General features: G+C 32.7%; 2 protein-coding genes across 6 annotated transcripts; one reads left to right on the forward strand and one right to left on the reverse strand.

Moving 5' to 3' along the window:
• The first annotated feature begins 627 nt into the window (after positions 1-627).
• Positions 628-9,099, forward strand: LOC103492642 (protein NETWORKED 1D). Of its 5 annotated transcripts, none has more exons than XM_008453083.3 (5): positions 628-994; positions 1,321-1,409; positions 1,498-1,694; positions 1,824-6,781; positions 7,738-9,099. In XM_008453083.3, the coding sequence occupies exons 3-5, from the start codon at positions 1,592-1,594 to the stop codon at positions 8,899-8,901; spliced, it is 6,225 nt and encodes a 2,074-aa protein (XP_008451305.1). In that variant the 5' UTR covers positions 628-994; positions 1,321-1,409; positions 1,498-1,591; the 3' UTR covers positions 8,902-9,099. The 5 variants fall into 5 exon arrangements, with proteins under 5 accessions (XP_008451305.1, XP_008451307.1, XP_050936282.1 ...); XM_008453085.3 differs by having other exon boundaries at positions 1,506-1,694; XM_051080325.1 differs by having other exon boundaries at positions 1,331-1,409.
• Positions 9,100-10,352: 1,253 nt separating this feature from the next.
• LOC103492641 (sulfate transporter 3.1-like) lies at positions 10,353-18,818 on the reverse strand. Its single transcript, XM_051080401.1, has 12 exons — positions 18,207-18,818; positions 17,079-17,286; positions 16,437-16,608; positions 15,708-15,773; positions 14,394-14,507; positions 13,205-13,321; positions 12,167-12,293; positions 11,804-12,090; positions 11,488-11,678; positions 11,285-11,370; positions 11,124-11,200; positions 10,353-10,912 (listed from the first exon to the last, which is right to left on the reverse strand). The coding sequence occupies exons 1-12, from the start codon at positions 18,559-18,561 to the stop codon at positions 10,724-10,726; spliced, it is 1,989 nt and encodes a 662-aa protein (XP_050936358.1). The 5' UTR covers positions 18,562-18,818; the 3' UTR covers positions 10,353-10,723.
• Positions 18,819-19,702: the final 884 nt, after the last annotated feature.

Here is a 19,702-nt window from a genome sequence, read left to right on the forward strand (position 1 = left end):
GAGTGACGAAATCACATGTGTTAGAGAGTTAGAAAGAATGAAGTTTCTTTAAATAATAATAAGAATAATAAACAATCATAAGTGATGAAACATGTGAATTTGAGCCAACACAAAATCCTCCTAGAGAGAATGCATTTTTGGAACCCTAGCATCCAAAGTCAAACTTTTACACACCCAGGGGGAAATAACATTTTCTTATGCTCTAACCCAAAATAACACCATTTTACTCCATTCCAACTCCTTTTCTATTCTTTTCTTTTTAAATTCCACCTTTCACTTCTTTTTTCTTTTCTTAAACAAAAACATACCTATCATATTTTCTCAAATAAAAAATTATTATTATAGATAAAATTTTAAGACATTGAGCAAATAGATAGATTAGAAATTGTTGATAGACTAAAATTTAGCAAAATAGAATTAAAAATAAAGAGACAGAGAAAGAGAGACAAATTTAGACGGCGTTATTTTATACCGACTGCTTCGATATTCCATAGAAAGAAAATTAAACGAAACAATTATATATATATATATATATATATATATATATATATATTTATATATATTTATATAAAATAATTTTGTCACATTATTCATTAATCAAAACATATATTTGTATTATAAGAAAGGAAAAAACTTACATTCATCCGTTTACTTTTTTTCTTGGTCGGGTTTTTCCTTTGCTTTAAGCCCAGTATTCGTCTCTTTGCCAGTTCTTTCTACCAAAAGCTGCCATAGTACAACCAACAACGCAATAATAACAACACTCTCAAAATCAAAAAAAGCTTACCTGAATTTGAGGGCAATACAGGGAAGCAAGAAGAAGAAAGAAAGAAAGAAAAAAAAGAGTTTATAGCGAAACAGAGAGAGGATCTGTGAGTATTAGCCATGGGGTGAAATATATGCTATAGCAGCTGAAGCTGATATTTGGTCGCAGCTGCTGATCCAAGACCCATACGCCAAATTTTGTTTGTTTTCTTCTTTGATTTCCCATCTGGTAAATTTTTGTTTCTAAAACTCGCTGTTTTGTTTTCTCCTCTTTTCTTGTGTTCTGGGTTTCTTTTTGTTCTTCTTGAAAAGGGGTTTCTTTTAGAATTTAGCATTTGGATTGATGAAACTTTGTACCCATCTCTGTTTTTTGATCTTGATGTTCTTGATCTGGGTTTTGGATACTCTGATGTTGGATGATACTGTTTGAGATTCTTACTTTATTCTGTTATTGATTGAGGAAAAAGAACTTGAAAATATGTTATACTTATCATCACCATCACCATCATCTTCTTCTTCTTCAATCTTCTCATTTATCTGGGTTTTCTTTGTTAGTTTTCATCAGCTACTTTGTTCAAATTCAATCCTCAAACTTCCATTTGCTTCCTCCCTTGTAGATTCTGGACCTTGGTTTTGTTGATCAGGTACTTCTTTCACTCTGTTTCTCTTTTTCTCATTTTTCAGTTCATTAAAAATTTTGTATCTAATTTTTATTGTGCTGGGTTGGTGAAGTTGATTAGGTAGAAGAGGCCAAACGTCAAGTCAAAGAATTTGGCACTTGGAGTTATTTGAAACTTGAGAGTGTTTGGTCTGTTTGGCTGAAGATATGACGACTACTTCGCGTACAAATTCTCGGCGAATGTATTCATGGTGGTGGGATAGTCACATTAGCCCAAAAAATTCTAAGTGGCTTCAAGAAAATCTTACAGGCATTGATTTTTCCCCCTTCAAGAAATCTTGGAGCTATTGATTTTTTCAATAGGCTTTGGATCGTGTAATTCTGATAGTGCTGCTTTGTGTTTGACTAACTGATACTTGGCTTTCCTGCTTGAAAACAGATATGGATACCAAAGTAAAACAGATGATCAAGCTTCTAGAAGAGGATGCAGATTCCTTTGCAAGGAGGGCTGAGATGTACTACAAGAAGCGGCCAGAACTTATGAAATTGGTTGAAGAATTCTACCGGGCGTACCGTGCACTGGCAGAAAGATATGACAATGCAACTGGGGTGCTTCGCCAGGCTCATCGCACCATGGCTGAAGCATTTCCTAACCAAGTACCATTTGATGATTCGCCTGCAGGTTCGGGTAATGAGTGTGATCCACGGACGCCTGAGATGCCACCACCAATACGTGCTCTTTTTGATCCAGATGAATTGCAAAAGGATGGCTTGGGGCATTCACCCCAATCAGGTGCTGGCAGAAGAAATGGAGCATTTACTGAAGAATCGAACTTTGTTACAGGTCGGAGGGGTTTGAAGCAGTTTAATGATATTTTTGGTTCTGGGGAAGGAAGAGCAAAGAAAGGCCTCAATTTCCACGATATGGAGGACAATGAGCGAAATGGGGGGAACAATCACAAGGTTTCAACTACTGAGGCAGAGATTTTAGCCTTAAAGGAGGCTCTGGCTAAATTAGAAGCCGAGAAGGAAGCTGGTCTACTTCAATATCAGCAGAGTCTCGATAAGTTGTCTAATCTCCAGTCAGAGGTGTCTCGTGCACAAGAGGATTCTGAAAGACTTAATGATCGAGCCTCTAAAGCTGAAATTGAAGCTCAGAATTTGAGGGAAGCCCTCAGCAAAATAGAGAGTGAACAGGAAGCTAGTCTGCTGAAGTATCAACAGTGCCTGGACAAAATATCCGGTTTGGAGAGTACTATCATTGACATTCAAAAAGGTGCTGAAGAGCTCACTGAGAGAGCAAGTAAAGCTGAAAATGAAGCTGAAAGTCTGAAGCAAGGACTTGCTGAAGTAGGAGCTGAAAAGGAAGCAGTACTTGTTCAATATCGAGAGAGTTCAGAAATGATAGTGAAACTAGAGGAGAAACTTCTTCATGCAGAGGAAAGTTCCAGAAGATACAATGAACTAGCTGACAAAGCTGAAAGTGAGTTGATAATTCTTAAGCAAACAATCGAAAAATTAACTGAAGAAAAGGAAGCTGCTGCTGTCCAGTACCTTCAGTGCTTGGAGAAGATTTCAAGTCTTGAATATAGACTTTCTTGTGCTGAAGAAGAGGCTGAAAGGCTGCATCGCGAAATAGATGATGGAGTTTTAAAGTTAAGAAGTGCCGAAGAGAAGTGTCTTTCATTGGAGACATCAAATGTGGCTCTGCAGTCTGAGTTGGATTCTTTGATAATGAAAATGGGGTCACAAAATCAAGAACTCACCGAGAATCAAAAAGAACTCGGAAGACTTTGGAATTGCATACAGGATGAGCATTTGCGGTTTGTTGAGGCTGAGACTGCTTTCCAAACTTTGCAAGATTTGCATTCTCAGACCGAAGAAGATTTGCGATCTCTTGCTGCAGAGCTTCAGAACAGGTCACAAATTTTAAAGAACTTGGAAATTCAAAATCAGACTTTGATTGCTGAAGTTCAAGAGGTTAAGAATGAAAACAGGAAACTTGATGAGCTTAATATGTCTTCAGCAATGTCAATAAAAAATTTGCAAGATGAGCTGTCAAGCTTAAGGGAGAAGATAAGTAAACTTGAAGCGGAGGTTGAACATCGAACAAACGAAAGAAATGCTCTTCAGCAAGAGATCTACTGTCTGAAAGAGGAGATTAATGACTTGAATAAGAAAAATGCGGCTATAATGGAGCAGGTGGAATCTACTGGCTATAGTCTAGACTGCTTTGGCACATCTGTTAAGGAACTGCAAGATGAATATTCAAAGATAAAGAAGACGTGTGAGACAGAGAAAAATGAGAAAGTAGCTCTCTTGGAGAAGTTGATAATTCTTGAGAAACTTGTTGAGAAAAATGCCTTCTTAGAAAATTCCATTTCTGATATGAGTGTTGACTTGGAAGAGACCAAGGAGAGGGTAAAGATGTTAGAGGAATCTTGTCAATCTCTGTTGGGAGAGAAATCAACTCTTTCCTCTGAGAAGGTTGCCCTGAGTTCTCAGCTACTGATTACAACTAAAAACCTGGAAGAACTCTCAGAAAAGAATTTACTTCTTGAGAACTCATTTTCTGATGCAATTGCTGAACTTGAAGCATTGAAGGTGAAATCAAAGGATCTAGAAGATTCCTGCCAACTGCTGGGTCAACAGAAGTCTGACCTTGTTACAGAGAGAGACAGCTTACTCTGTCAGTTGGATACCACCAACAACACTCTTGAAGATCTGGATAAAAGATACCGCGAGTCAGTAGAGAAACATTCAGTGGTTGCCAACGAAAGAGAATCTGCATTTTGTGAAATAGAAAAGTTGAAGGCTCATTTGGATGCTGAAAAACAAGCTCATTCTACTTCTATTGAAATCAGTAAGAAACAACTAGCTGATGTGGAGTCGCAGATGCACCTATTACACGAAGAATGTGATCAATGGAAGAAGGAATATGAGAATGAAACAGACAAAGCTTTACATTCCCAGTTTGTGATCTTCATCTTACAGCATTGTATGCAAGATATGAAGGATAATAATCTCTCTTTATTTCAAGAGTGCCAAAAACTTTTCGAGGCATCCGAGAGGTCGAAAGAAGCAATCTCTGAATTAGAGCTAAAAAATATTGAAAGGCATGGGGAGGTTAAATCCTTCATCGAGAAAAATAAATCTCTGAGGACAGGGCTTCAACAGGTACTGAGAACTCTTGACATCCATGCGTACCCTGAGTTCAATCAAGAGACTGAGCCAGATCAAACACTTCTGAACCATATTTTTGTCAAAGTTCAGGAGAAACAGAATTCTATAAGTGAAATTTATGATGAATACTATCAGCTATTGATTGAGAAATCTATTACTGAAAAGTTCCTTCTGCAACTGAAAAATGAAGCTGCAAACATGTTGATTGAAAGAGATGCACTTGATCAGGAGCACAAAATCCAATCAGAAGAGATCTTGATTCTTCAGAGTAGAATTCTGCAGTTGAATGAAGAGTTGGGGTTAAAAGTAATTGAAGCCAACCAAAAAGAACAAGCTCTCAAGACAGAAATGGAAAATGTCTGCAGGAATTTACATAATGTGGAGGAATCTTACCAGGTTTTACAGGTAGAGAATTCCAAGGCTCTTGATGAGAAAACATATTTGGCAAAAGAAGTCTTAGGCTTAGAAAAACAGAGATGTCGATTGGAAGAAGAGAACAGTGAAATGTTCGATGAAACAATATTTCAAAGTCAACTTTTTCTCATTTGTAAAGATATTATCTCTGAAATGCTTGAAGAAATGAGAAAGCTTACTGAGTTTAGGGATAAACTCCAGTTTATAAATAATGACCTTGAAGAAAGAGTGAAAGAAATGGAGAGAAAATTGGGACATGAACAAACGATTAACTTAGAACTTGCAATGTTCTTGGAGAGGTCACGCAGTGAAGCTGAAATTTATTTGACAGAAAAGAATTCACTTGATCAGGAGCATAGGAACCAGTCTGAACGGTATTTGACCCTCCAGGCTGAGATGCAGAAACTTTTAATGCGGAATGAGGAATTGAGGTCGAAAATAGTGGAGGGAAACCATAAAGAAGAAGCACTAACGACTGAAATGGAGCATGTATGCAAGAAACTGCAGAATTTGGAAGGGGATTACCAGTTTCTACAAGATGAGAGTTGCAAGGCAAACGAAGAGAAATTATCTTTTTTGAAGGAAATCCTAGAATTGAGGAAAGAGAAAGAAGAATTAGAAGAAGTAAACATTAATATGTTTACTGAAAGACTATTTCAAAGTGAACTCTCCTTTATTTACAAGGACGCTGTTGTAGAAAATCTTGCTGAACTGAGAAAGCTTACTGAATCTTTGGATGAACTTCACTGCAGAAATAATGACCTTGGACTGAGATTGGAAGAAACGTTGGTAAAGTTGGGAGCTGTGCAAACGAACAATTTAGAACTCATGAATTCCTTGGAAAAGTCACAGAGTGAGGCTGAAAACTATTTGATGGAAAGGGACACGCTTGACCAGGAGCTTAGCAATCAGTCTGAATTGAATTCAGCACTACAGAGTAAGATGGAGAAACTTCTGGAGTTGAATGAAGATATGAGCCTGAAATTAATAGAGAGCAATCACAAGGAAGAATTACTAATGACTGAAAAGGAGAGTGTATGCAAGAAGCTGCAAGATTTGGAAGGGGCTTATCAGATATTACATGTCGAGAACTACAAGGCTCTTGAGAAGGAGAAGTCCTTGACAAATGAAATCTTAAGCTTGAGGAAAGATAAACATGAATTAGAAGACGAAAACATTGATATGTTTGGTGAAACAATATTTCAAAGCCAACTTTCCTTTGTTTACAAGGATATAGTGTCTGAAAATCTTCAAGAACTGAGAAATTTCGTTGTATGTATGGATAATCTCCAGTCCACAAATAAAGACCTTGAAGAGAGAGTAAAATTAATGGAAGGAAAGTTGAGAGATGAACAAACAAAGAACTTTGAGCTCATTGAGTCCTTGGAGAGGTCAAAATGTGAGATTCTGAAATTAGAAACTATGATAAGCGCGAAAGAAAATGAAAAGTTGGAGCTCCACCAAATGAAGAACAATGAAGTTAAATCATGGGAGAAACAGGCTGCCACATTCTTTGGTGAACTACAGATCGCTGCAATTTGTCAATCAATATTTGAAGGCAAGATTCATGAGCTAGCAGAAGCTTGTGAGAACCTTCAAGACAGAAATACTTCAAAAGATGTGGAGATTGAACTGCTGAAGGAAAAAATTAGTAGTTCAGAAGGAGAGAATGGAAGAATGAAAACTCAGTTGGCTGCATATGTTCCAGCTATTCAAACCTTGAGGGATTCTATAAGTTCTCTTGAAAAGCATGCTATTTCTCTGACAAAAACGAAAAAGGTTGACGAACAAGAAGTGAAGGTAATAACAATAACCCATTTTTCTGAATATCAACTTTTATTTTCGCTTATATTTGTTGTCGTGTTCATATCCGTGTAGTTCATAACTTTTTTGAGCTTCAAAAAATACGAAGTTTTCTTACACTTTTAGTTAGGCAAACCTATTACTGTTTAAGCCTTTTATTGCAGCAGAAGAAACTTATAAATCCAAGTTTCCAACAGGCTCAATGAATAAAGAAATTGGAACCCATTTGATAACCACTTTACTTTTTGGTTTTTGGTTATATAAAAAGGCAGTTCGTCTCTCTTTTTTGCACTGTTATTTATTGAGTAGTAATCGAATACACAGATTTAAAATTTTTGTTTTTATCTTTAAAATTTTGCTAAGAGTTCAAACATGTTTTCAAGAAGGTAAAAAACAATAAGAATGATTTGTGGGTTAGCAAATTCAAAATTTGGAAAACAGAAGTCATCAGAAAGGAATTACAGTCAAACAGGCTAACAATTTTTGTTTCACAGTTTATTTTATCATATTATTATTACTTTTTCAGTTACAAAATTCAATTGAATATTTGAATTAATACTCTGGATGATATGGATATTGAATTTTCTGAGCCAAGATGAGTTGATTCATCTATCATAATTATTTAGCGACCCTCATCAATGTTCTCTCCATGACAACAAAATTATTTCTCTTTATAAAACCATCTTTATCACTCTCTTTTGAATTTGAGTCATGCTTACTTTTCATTTTTTTGTACCTTACAAGAACACTACGATCTTAAAGATATTTCTGAAAAATTTGGCTAATAAAAATCAGTTTGTTTGAATGTTGACGTGATTAGATCTGGGTTCCCTTTTCAATCCATTGGGATGCTGAGATGGCAGTACCCAAGTGTCAAAAAGTCGTAGTATTATGGCCGGAGTGTACGAGTTTTAGTTGCATAATCTCATGGCCTTTAACCTTCCTTTATGCAGGAATCTAGTTCTTTAAATTCCCAGCATCCTGAAAGCTTCCAGCAGCCAGATGATGATCAAGTTCAGAATGATGGTTCGGTTGAGCTGCAAGATTTGAATAGGAGGATTCAAGCAATTGAGGTAGCATTTGAAGAATGTGAGAGCCAGACTACATTAGAGAAGTTTAATGCCAATGCCAAGCTAGAGAGAGCAATGAAGGAGGTTGAAGACCTAAAATCTGGCCGAGAACATAGTCGTGTGACCAAGGAAAAATCAACACATCATGGATATAATCGGTCACATTCGAAGTCTGAAATTTCTGAAGCAGGAAATGAAGTTTTGACAAAGGACATCCTACTGGATCGGGTTTCTGACCATTCATCATATGCAAACAGTCGAAGAGAAACTGCTGTGGCTGGTGATCGGATGCTTCATCTATGGGAAGCAACTGATCAAGATGGCAGCTACCATCGGGCAGTTGGCAAAGCTCCTATGATAGCAAGCTCATCTACCGAGTACCACCGGGTTGGATCGACCAGGAGACGAAGTAGCAAACACCCTTCAAACGAATCATTGGTTGAGAAGGAGCTGGGTGTGGATAAACTAGAGATCTCCAGGAGACATTCTGAACTCCCCCAAGAAGGAAACAAGAGAAGGATTTTAGAAAGACTAGACTCTGATGCTCAGAAATTGGCAAATCTTCAAATAACTGTACAAGATTTGAAGAAGAAAATGGATGTTACAGAGAAGAGCAAGGTAGACAAAGGTGTGGAATATGATACAGTGAAGGAACAAGTAGAAGAAGCTGAAGAAGCCATCACCAAATTGTACGAGATGAACGTTAAACTCACAAAGAATGTTCAAGATAGTTTTATGGTTGCTGATGCAGGCTCATCAACACTGGAGCCAGAGGAAAACGACATTGTCCAAAGTAGGCGAATTTCAGAACAAGCACGGAGAGGATCGGAGAAGATTGGGCGGTTGCAGTTGGAGTTAAAGAAGCTACAATTTCTAATAATGAAACTAGATGGTGAAAGGGAGGCCAAAGGCAAAAGCAAAGTATCCGAGCGGAGTCCGAGAGTTCTTTTAAGGGATTATCTTTATGGCGGGACGAGAACGAAGCAGAAGCAGAAGAAGAAGGCACCTTTTTGTGGTTGTGTGAGACCTCCAACAAGGGGTGACTGAGGCATTGATTTTAATATGAGATAATGATTTTAGTTTAATGAAAAAGGATGTTAATTGGTTCATCATTTATCAATTTTTCTTTGTAGAGAGGTTCCTATCGAACTGTATGTTCTTAGCTCTGTTTGTATAGAGGTTTTTATGTAACATTAGTTTTGAGATTATGCATCTAATTAGAGAAAGCTGCTCTTTTTAGAGGCTCTTCATTGTCCATATACTATCGGTTCTAACTCTTCAATAAATGAGTATTTAGTTGGAGCCATATTAGGAAAAATAATGGGGCTTGATTGGTATAGATTCTTCATGGAAAATATTTGTTTTTCATTTTTGATAATTCTCAAATTTAAACTAAAATTTAAAATATGACAATAGTACCAATAACTTGTAACTAAAACCATCTTTTAAAATCTTGGTTTAGAATTTTGCAAATTAGTTTTACATATTGGGATAATATTAGTATTGTGCCAAATAACCTGTACAAGATTGAGGCAAAAGACTGTAACAATAACAATTCTATTAAATTATCCATTCATCCAAAAGTTTAAGCTAGCAGTCGAAGGCAAATTTAATTATATATCACTAACACTCTCCTTCATTTGTGGGAAAAATATTTGAAAGGTCCAACAAGTGAGAAATCAATTTTACCTCACTTATGGGCTTGAAATATTTGAAAGAACCAACTAGTGGAAATTAATTTTTAATTGGACAGAAAACGATATAGGAGTTTGAACACGGACCTTCGTAGACCACCTGCTCTGATACCATATTGAAAGTAGAGACAAATAGCATATAAATTTACGTGAAAACCCGAGTACAAGGAGAAAAACCACGATATTTTTCTTTTTATTATTTACTGATAACAATACAATAGGTACAAGAGAGAATAAATAGAAAAGTACAAAAAGATAAAAAAACGAAGGAAAATTTAGGGCAAATTTGTCAATAGACTTAGCCTACTAATTCTAACAAATTTGAGTCTTTCAACATCAATACACAAAAGGATAAACAAATGATAAACAAAAGGATAAACAATTTTATCATGTAACGACTTCGATTTAATAGTTAGACCAGACAAATGATGTGACTATTTGTACCAAATATCTTTATCAATAGATTGGATGCTCCATATCTATGGTATATATCAAATCCATACATAAACATTTACAACTTCATGGTGGATTGTGATTATTCACAATTCAATTTGATAATGACAATACTAATTAAACCAAACCTAATTTCATTGATTGTCATATCCAAGTTACCAAATTTTGGTGCATCTTTGCAAATTGCTAATTTGTTCACAAAGGCTTACACAACATTTATCTTCCATTATTCTTTGGCTAACCCTCAGATTGTAAATCTCTTTGATCATTGAATGAAATATTTCATAGAAAGGTAGCCTTGTCTTTTTTTCTTCAGCCATAAATAAATAAACATTTTGTACTCTCTTGAAAGATTCCAGAAGAAAAAAGGCTAAGCATTATTTTCAGATACACCTTTACAATTAGTAATTCGATTGAGAAAATAGGGAATACAATACAAGCATTTCCTCTCTTTCATACCATTTCTCTCTTCTTCTTCTTCTTCTTCTTCTTCTTCTTCTTTTCAATATTAATTCCATATATATATATATATATATATATATATATACATATATATATATATATATATATATATATATTTATAAAAAATACTATTTTGGCCTACAAGTGATACTATCCAGAGGGGGGAAAAAATTACCCCGGAGGTTAACTTCAGCTTGAGACTTCACAGAGACATTGTTTGTTCCTGCTCTGCTTGCTTTCCTTGATTCAATGTCTTAGACTTAGACATTGTTCCATGGCTCAGCTTTCTCATCAGTTACAAGGTTTGGTTTGCAAGAGTGGAGCATATAATTGCAGGCTGCAACAGCTTCGGCTACTGTAAGATAGATCCATTCGTGTCCAAGGGTCTCGATGAACTTTCCCTTATCCAACTTCTTCATCACTTCAGCCCCAGGGTTGGCCAAAACTATCTGCATAGATACCAAAAGAGAAGCAACTTTCAGTGGCTAACAAATTGTAATATTGTGAGACTAGTTTACAAAGAACTCCATCTTCTCCTCTTTCTCTAATGTTTCCTAAACCCCAAACACGTATCTCCTAACTCAAACATATTAACACTAAACGCCTCCTAAAAGAGTTATGCAGCAGGAAAATGGAAGTTACGACGGTGGCTTACTGTACCTTCAATCCCCTTCTTTCTAAAATCTTCTTCAACTCTTCAAACATGCTTATTCCACTTGTATCAATGTTGCCAACAGCTGGAAAAAAGATAAATTCTGAGACTACTATATCAAAAAGAAAACAAGTTTGTCCATTTCAACAGTTGAAGATTCAATACTTACCACTCATGTCCAATACGACAAATTGTAACGTACTTTCACTGGAAGCCTTTATCCTATCTTCCTCTTCATCAACCCACCTCATAATCCTAAAACACAAAAGTTTCCACATTCAGATAAAACTTCCAAAAAATCCATCCCAAAACTGAATTGCTCAGTATTCATATGTACTCGAAAGAAACGTGCCAATGTGAGAGATTAGATACCTCTCTCTCAAGTAGCTTGAATTAGCAAAGTAAATGGGAGCGTCAATCTCAAGAATCAGAACGCCGGGAACATTACCGGCAATTGGGTATTGCTCAATGTTCCTGTAAACCGTGGAATTGGGAAGGTTTCCAAGGACAACTGTCCTCGGCCTTGCAACGAACAAAAGTAACCTAAGCAGAGATATCACCACCTGCAATAAGTTGGCCACAAATTTATGAATAATATCTACAGAAGTTGAAAAACATACTAAACCAACTCACTCAACAAATGGGGCTAAAAGTTCAGGTAGACAATAAAGGAAGAGTCAGAACATACCGCAATGACCAATCCAATTTCAACACTGGCAAAGACAACACCAGCATAAGCGCCAATACAGACAAGGAAATCGAATTTATCAACCTTCCACAAGTGAATAGCAGCTTCGTAATCGATGAGGCCAAGCATGGCGGAAATGATGATGGAAGAAAGCACCACAAGAGGAGTGTAGTGGAACAGAGGAGTCAAGAACAACAATGTCAACATCACTGCAATCGCCATAACTACGTTTGATACTGCGGTTTTGCATCCTGCATTGTAATTCACAGCCGATCGGGAAAATGGGCCTGCAAGTTTGGTGATTTGGAAGTCAAAATCAATTGGGTTTTCTCATAAAGGGATTTTGTTGTTTGTTGTTCAAACCTGTGGTGAGATAACAAGAGAAGCAAGAGCCGACTATGTTCATTGTGCCAATGGCTACCATTTCCTTGTTGCCATCAATGTTGTAATGTTTGAACATTGCAAAGCTTCTTCCAACTGCTATTCCTTCCTGCTCATTCATCCCAAAATTATTTCTTCTTCCTTTTTTTTTTTCCAGGAATGTTCACGAAACAAAACAACTAAAATCATTCAAAAATGTTTTTAATCAATCCAAATCAATTTTTTATTTTTATTTTTACACCAACGTTCTACGTGATGATTTTTAATTCTTTCAAAATCATTCCCAAACATGTTTAATTTAGATTTTTTGTGATAGCATCAAGCATGATCAATTAGAATCTTACAAATTCTCAATTATGTCCCGAAACTTTCTTTAAAATTACCCATGCTCAAGTCTACATTTGTAATCTAATCTAATCTAACTCTAACTCTAACTCTAACTCTAACTCTAAATATATGTTTTATGTCTACATCTTCTTCCAAATTTGACTAAAAATTTGAATCTTTTCTGAATAAGCTTAGTTTTTATAAACTAAAAAATAAAAACAAGAATGTTTATAAAAGAAACATTCTCTGTGTATATATATACAAGTCCAACTTTGATACTAAAATAATTTGTTCTTGTAAACTTTTCAGATGTGTTTTTATTATTAATTTTGAGGTATTTTAAGAATGATTAAAAAAAATAAAATATTTACACTTCACGAAAAGAAAAAGAATTATTTTTCACAATTTCTCAATGATCAAATACATTGATGAATTCAAAAATTTTATAACTTAAATTTAGATCTAAACAAGATACTTTTTATTACTAAACTAACTTATAAAATCAATATTATTTTAAATATATATATATATATATATATATATATATATATATATATATAAAAAGAGCATTTTAACTTGAGTAGCCTAAACTAAATTGGAGAGTTAATGAAACATTAATTTAGATAAGGATAAAGCATAGTTGAATGATTAGGTGAATGTAAAAAAGAAGAGGAGAGAGAAGAGATGAAATACCGCAAGAGCAATGATGCCAGTGATGATGCCTGTTTTAATGGCGACGGAGAGATAAGGTGACACAAACACCAATTTTGTAATTGACACTGGATTTACCCCTTTCTTCAATTCTCCAATCTGTTCCAATTTTCCATTACCCCCAATTATTATTATTATTATTATTATTATTATTATTATTATTATTATTATTTTCTTTGTTTTTCTTATACTCAACAAATAATCTAATATCAAAACAAATTTGACTTTTCAATTTTCTTTTTCTATTTTGTAAAATAAAATAAAAACCTTCGAAAGAAAAAGGGTCGAAAAAAGGTCCAATCAAGCAATGAATGACAAACAATTTAGACCAAACCAATCAAACATATTCTATTATTGGTGGGGGCCCTTTTCACTTTCCACTTTTAACTTCTTTTTTCTTCTTCTTCCCTATTTTCTTTTTCTTTATTCTCTCTAATTAAGATCTTCCATTCTAAATTTTTAAAATATATTATAAATATTAAAAATGGTTTCAAATATAGTTATTAAATTTAAATTAATAACATATATATATATATAGCCGAATCTAAAAGAATTACCAAAATTCATTCTATTTGTAGATCACATTGAAATCTATTATTAATAGACTTTGTTATATTTGTAATTTTCTAAAACATTATTATACACCTATAATTAGTATCTCTAAAATTATTTTCTACTATAATTATTTAAAAGAAAATTTTCAAAAAATGAAAGAAAAACAAACTAAAAAATTATTAGAAAAGAATTTATTTCCATTTTAAATATTTGGTTAATTTTTTTTTTTTTTTTATCTTTGCAATTTTCCTACTTAAAATAATATTTTACTATTATTCATTTTGTTAAAGAAAGTATAAGGCCAAAACAGTATTTTTCATTTTTACTTTACAAGATTCTTCGTGACAAAAACACACAAAATATGCTTTTAATTAAACTTGGTTCCAAGACTATATGTGTGTATATATAAATATATATAAAGTTAATTATAAGGAAAGATTGTGGGTGTAATTTAAGTATTCCAAAATTGGTAGTCGGCTAAGCCTGACCTTTTTTTTTTTTTGTTTCTTCGGTTCAATCCTATCTTTGTATGGCGGTTATCTTTTCTATACTTTTAATAAAATCTCAATCATAATCTATATTTTAAATTTACCGTAACATATCAATTTAAACTTACCACTTCCACCCCATGTTTTTCAGCATGAGTCACAAACACTAGAACGCTTCCTAAAATCACCGACGTCAATGGTGCCATTGCTGATATCCAAAAGAATTTTGGCTTCTTCTTGCTCTAAAAAAATATATTCAAATAAACAGTTAAGAGACAACAAATATATTGTCATATGATTTTGTTTTTTTTTTTTTCTTTCCTCTCTTTTCTTGTATTAATGATGTTTTAAATAGCTTCAAAATGTGGGTGAATTTTACCAGAAAACTGAGATGGGAAATTTTAATTTTTTTTTTTTTTTTTTTTGTTTAGGCTTTTAGGTTTTGGGAAAGGTTTGGTAATTTAGGGTTAGGGTTGAAATGGGGGAATTAGATTATGGAAGTTGATTTTGATTATTCCTTTTTTAAAATTAAATTGTAAAAGCAAACTTAGAATGAAAATAATTATAATAACGAGGTGATTCCTAACTGCTTCTACTAACCTATATTCTTAAATTCTTTTCTGATATCCTTTCTTATGTTCTAAGAGAATATATATATATATATATATATATATATATATGTATTATTTATGCAAATGTGTTTGAGAAGATGGTAATGGTAATTAAGATGATTAAGTAGAATTAATTAATTAATTAATTAAGTAAACCCAAAAGCTAAATTAAGAGTCCACCAATGAATTAAAAAGATGTTGCCTAAATATTTGGTAATTTTTTTGGTAGGTGCCATTGCCAATTGCCATGCATAATTCTAATTCTTTTTAGTCCCAGTGGGTAAGATGTGACACCTCATCCAATTAATTTAATTCCTTAATTCTTCATAAAATTCCAATATTCAAAAGAAGGGTGAACCATCAATCTAATTACCACCTCTATCAATTATTAGAGTTTCATTTCAGGGCCTTTTCACTTTTCACTTTAAAATTTTAAATTTTATTTCTTTTTTCAAAATTATCTTTTCCAAATATGTTAAAATAAATCAAAATATTTGTAAAAATTATTTTCTTGGAAAACATTTTTTTCTTTAATCCATCCAAACATATCCTATGTTTATAACTAATTTTTCTGCCTAATCTCATAATTTCCAATTTTGATCAGGCAAAGTTTTAAAAAAATCATTTCTCAAATAAAGATTACTTCATGATAATTTTTTTATTAAACAACTCTTCAAATCGCAAAAAGAGATAGATGGGGAGAGAAAGCACCCAAGTGTTTTTTTTCTTCCTTTTACATTAAAGGTTTGGAAATATATCACATACTAAATATAATTAATATAATGTTATATAAAAAGAGAAATAGAGAGAATAAATTTATTTAATACTCACAAAATATCTTGTGATGAGGAGGAAGAAGAGAAAACAGCATCCCAACACTCCACTTTCCCATCTCCACTGCAATATACAAATCCAAATAAATTATCATTAAATAATTAACACACACCTCCAAATTTTATACCTAATATATATTCCTTTCTTTTTAATTACACTAATTTTTCTTCCACATATAAATCTTAATTTTAATTCATTTCACAATTAACATGAAAAATATTGTCACCTTTTTTTTTTTCTTTTTCTTTTTCTTAACTCAATAAAATGGACCCACTTTCAACATACATGATTTGAAAGGACTTTTAGAAATGGGTTAAATTAGCTTAGGATATGTAACATATATATATATATATTCACTTTGACATTATGTACCTTTTTTTAATTAAAAATTAAAAAGTATACTGATTAATTTAGCAAGAAATTTATAGTATAGTATAGGTTTAAAGAAAATAACCAAAGATGAAATTGAAAAATGTTACATAAAAAGACAAACCAATTTTATGAATAATTAGGAGGAGAATATAGACAAGTCACGTGCTGTGTAGGGCTAAGGTTGAAACAAAAAAGGTAAGAGAGCTTTCTAATTATATAATCATAAAATAAAAAACATATATATATATATATATATATATATATATATATATATATATATATATATCAAAAAGACATAGAAAGAAGTAAATCGGAACTTTTGAAAAGACTTCCAAAAAAACAAAGAGATTGAACCTGGTGAACTTGGGTGAAGACGGAACAGAGGACGGAGACGAGATCGGTCGAGTGGGTGAAATGGGTAAGTCCTAAGATGCCTTTGAGTTGTTGTAGGCACACTACCGTGGCAGCGCCCGCCATGAACCCAACAATAGTTGCATGTGACAAAAAATCAACAATAAACCCTAACCTGTATTTATACATATCCATGCAAATAGTTTAATTCTCTATTTAATTAAATAACCATACACATGGAATTATTATATTTTTGCTTTGCTTCTATGTTTTCGTTTTATTATGAGGCAAAGACAGAAAAAAATCTGTTCCAAAGAATAAAGATTCCTTCTTGTTCTTTAATTTATAATATAAATCATGAAACTCATCTTATTATTATTCCTCCTCCTTTTTATCTTCAAAAAATATATATATATATATATATATATAATTTCTACATTTATATTAAAAGATTATTTAAATTTTCTTTTCAATTAAACCCAATTTTGAGTTTGATATCCCTTAAATTTGATTATTAAATTGATATCTTATTAGAACTTATAGGTTTACCGTTTACCGTTGTTTACCACCTTATCTTACATCACATGCAAATAAAACAAGAATAATATATACTTTTACTTATATATATATAAGGTAATTACGTACCTTAAAAGGCCTAAAGAGGCTTGGAAGACACCGGCAAAGAAAGTGGCAGTGAAAGCAAGGTGGAGATAAAGAGTGGGATTTTGTACAGGGTTAACCTCTGCTCCTAACATTGAGCTGATTAAGAGCGATGCAACTGCAACTGTCCCAACAGCTAAGTCTTTTGAACTTCCCATCATCGCATAGATTAATGGTGGAATAAAACTCGAATCTGCATACATTTTTATCCTTAATTTGCCTCATAAATAAAAAAAAATTATACATCTATCAAACTTTGACGTGTGGGCCTTCAAATTATTATCATTTATTTTACTTTTTAAGTATATTATATAAATTGAAGTATAAATTTAAGAGTACTAATTAATTAATTACTACTTTGTGATGTTTCTATTGACTTTTTACTTTAGTTATAAAGTTTGATCTTGTGGTGTATGCCTATATTGAATCTTTAAATCTAAGAAATAAGAGTTAAGTGTACCCATACAAAATTTCTAACCTAAACCTCACTTAACAAATGTATATTTTTTATAAAAACTTCTTAAAGTTCAAATTTCTTTTTCCCATGCGACAGAAAAAACCATTTGAAAGGATGAAAGATCAAATTTAGAGGTAAAAAGTAAAAAAAAAAAAAAAAAAAAAAAAGAAATATTTACGTAATACTTAGATATATATATATATATATATATATATTTGTAATCCTTTAGTAAAAATATTTCTTTTTTAAAAGAAGAATTTGACAAATGAAAACTTATAGTTAGTATCGAAACCAACACAAACATAAGTGCAATACCAAAAAAATACACCTAAAATAGTAAAATAAAGAATCGATAATACTTTTTTTATTTTCCGAGAAATACTTTCCGGATGCACCCAATCGTTCTTTTAAGCTTAAAATGAAAAGATTATTAGAGAGAATAAAAGAATATATATGTATATATTATATATTTGAATAAAAAGTAGTTTTAAGAAGGTAAAGATTTCTACTTCTAGATAAAACGAAAACACTGTTTCTTAAATGAAAACAAAAAACAACCAAAACACGTGTGGTAACTAAACGTATTCAGTTAAAAAAAAAAAAAAAAAGAAGAAAAGAAAAGGAAATAGAAACCAAGAACAGAGTTAGAAACTTACAGAGTCCAAGTATGGGAGGCAAGTTTGCGAGTTTAGCATAGCTAATCCCCTGAGGAATGGCTAGACTAGCAATGGTGATACCAGAAACAAGATCCGATTTCAATAGCCCTAAATTATACCTGGGCCCCCATTCCACCACCGGAAAAAAGTATTGCAGCCCCAATATCATCTTCTTCGCCGCCGGCTTGTTCTTAAACTGCCGGAGTGGGTCGTCCGGAAAGAAGGTCTCCTTCATAGCGTTTTTGAGTGACTTGACGAATGGCTGGGGCGGGGGAATCGCTGCCCTGTGTAAACACTGGCCTCCTTCCCCTGCCGTCGCCGCCGAGGATGGGTACACGTAATCAGCGTTACCCATTGGGAAGTGAAAAGGAAATCAAAAAATAAATAATAATTGTTGTTGTTGTTGTTGTTGTTTTTATATATATATATATATATATATATATATATATATATATATATATATAATTTGGGGGGGGGGGGGGAATTTAGAGAGAGTGATTGAGAGCAGAGGAATGTAGGAGAAATGGGTAGAGAGGAGAGGGATTTATATAAAGAAGAGGAAGAGGAAGAGGAAGAGGAAGAGGAAGAGGATGAAGTTTTAATTTAAAAATTTAGAAATTAAAAGAGAGAAAAAAAAAAGAAGAGTGGTTGGTGGGTCCTACTTAGCATTGTTGGCAGGTACACGTTCCCTATGATCTTTCATTCTCTATTTCCTTTTTATTTTCTTTTTTTCATGCGCATCCCTTTTCTTTTCTTTTCTTTTTTCTTTTTTTTTTTTTTAATTTTTTTTTTAAGTTTACCCCCTTTCTCTCCAATTACAATTTTTATATATTCAAAATTATAAACAAAAACCTTTTTTTTCCTTTTCTTTCTTCATTCATCATTGTTTCTATATAATTTAATATTTTCCTGTCATACAACTCTATCCACTCCTTTTATATTTCCTTTATTTTATTTGATTTACTCCTCACAAATCATTTTAACAATTTAGGTGGTCAGTTTCATACTATATTTTTCAAATAAGATTAAATTGATATTTTTCTTAAACTTTATATAATCTGTTTGGCCTTTGTTTGTTGTTGTTGATTTCAACTTATTTTCTTCCCGAATATTGATTAGGGTGGAGTTGTGTATGTTTGTTTTTGTTTAAGAGAGGAATGAAATATTTTTTTTTTTATAATTATTTTCATTTATATATATTTTATAAATTTTAAATCGAGAGAAAATCGTGTGTGTTTGTTATCATCAAATTAAACTATAAACTTAAAAAAAAAAAAAAAAAGAAAGAGGATGAAACCAACACACATTCCTATCACGAAGTTAAATGAAAACATAGAAAGTCAAATAAGGACGTATCATATCCAAACCCAAACAAAATGGGTAAAAGAACCCAAAACTTAATAATAAACCTTCACTATTTGACTAAAACATAAATTTTCTTTAAAGTACAACAACGTATAATATATTTGAACTTTACAACAAAATTATATGTCAAT

The sequence above is a fragment of the Cucumis melo genome, chromosome 1 (genome assembly GCF_025177605.1).
Source record: "Cucumis melo cultivar AY chromosome 1, USDA_Cmelo_AY_1.0, whole genome shotgun sequence".
Classification (NCBI taxonomy): domain Eukaryota; kingdom Viridiplantae; phylum Streptophyta; class Magnoliopsida; order Cucurbitales; family Cucurbitaceae; genus Cucumis; species Cucumis melo.

What these genes read in the sequence shown, in the direction of transcription:
- LOC103492642 (XM_008453083.3), top strand. Translation starts at nt 1,592, where the DNA reads ATGACGACTACTTCGCGTACAAATTCTCGGCGAATGTATTCATGGTGG. An exon ending in GCTTCAAGAAAATCTTACAG is followed by an intron (nt 1,695 to 1,823) that starts GCATTGATTTTT and finishes GCTTGAAAACAG; the next exon opens with ATATGGATACCAAAGTAAAA. An exon ending in TTGACGAACAAGAAGTGAAG is followed by an intron (nt 6,782 to 7,737) that starts GTAATAACAATA and finishes TCCTTTATGCAG; the next exon opens with GAATCTAGTTCTTTAAATTC.
- LOC103492641 (XM_051080401.1), bottom strand. Translation starts at nt 18,561, where the DNA reads ATGGGTAACGCTGATTACGTGTACCCATCCTCGGCGGCGACGGCAGGG. An exon ending in CTCTTGTTATCTCACCACAG is followed by an intron (nt 12,091 to 12,166) that starts GTTTGAACAACA and finishes CCAAACTTGCAG; the next exon opens with GCCCATTTTCCCGATCGGCT. An exon ending in TGTCGTATTGGACATGAGTG is followed by an intron (nt 11,201 to 11,284) that starts GTAAGTATTGAA and finishes TCTTTTTTCCAG; the next exon opens with CTGTTGGCAACATTGATACA.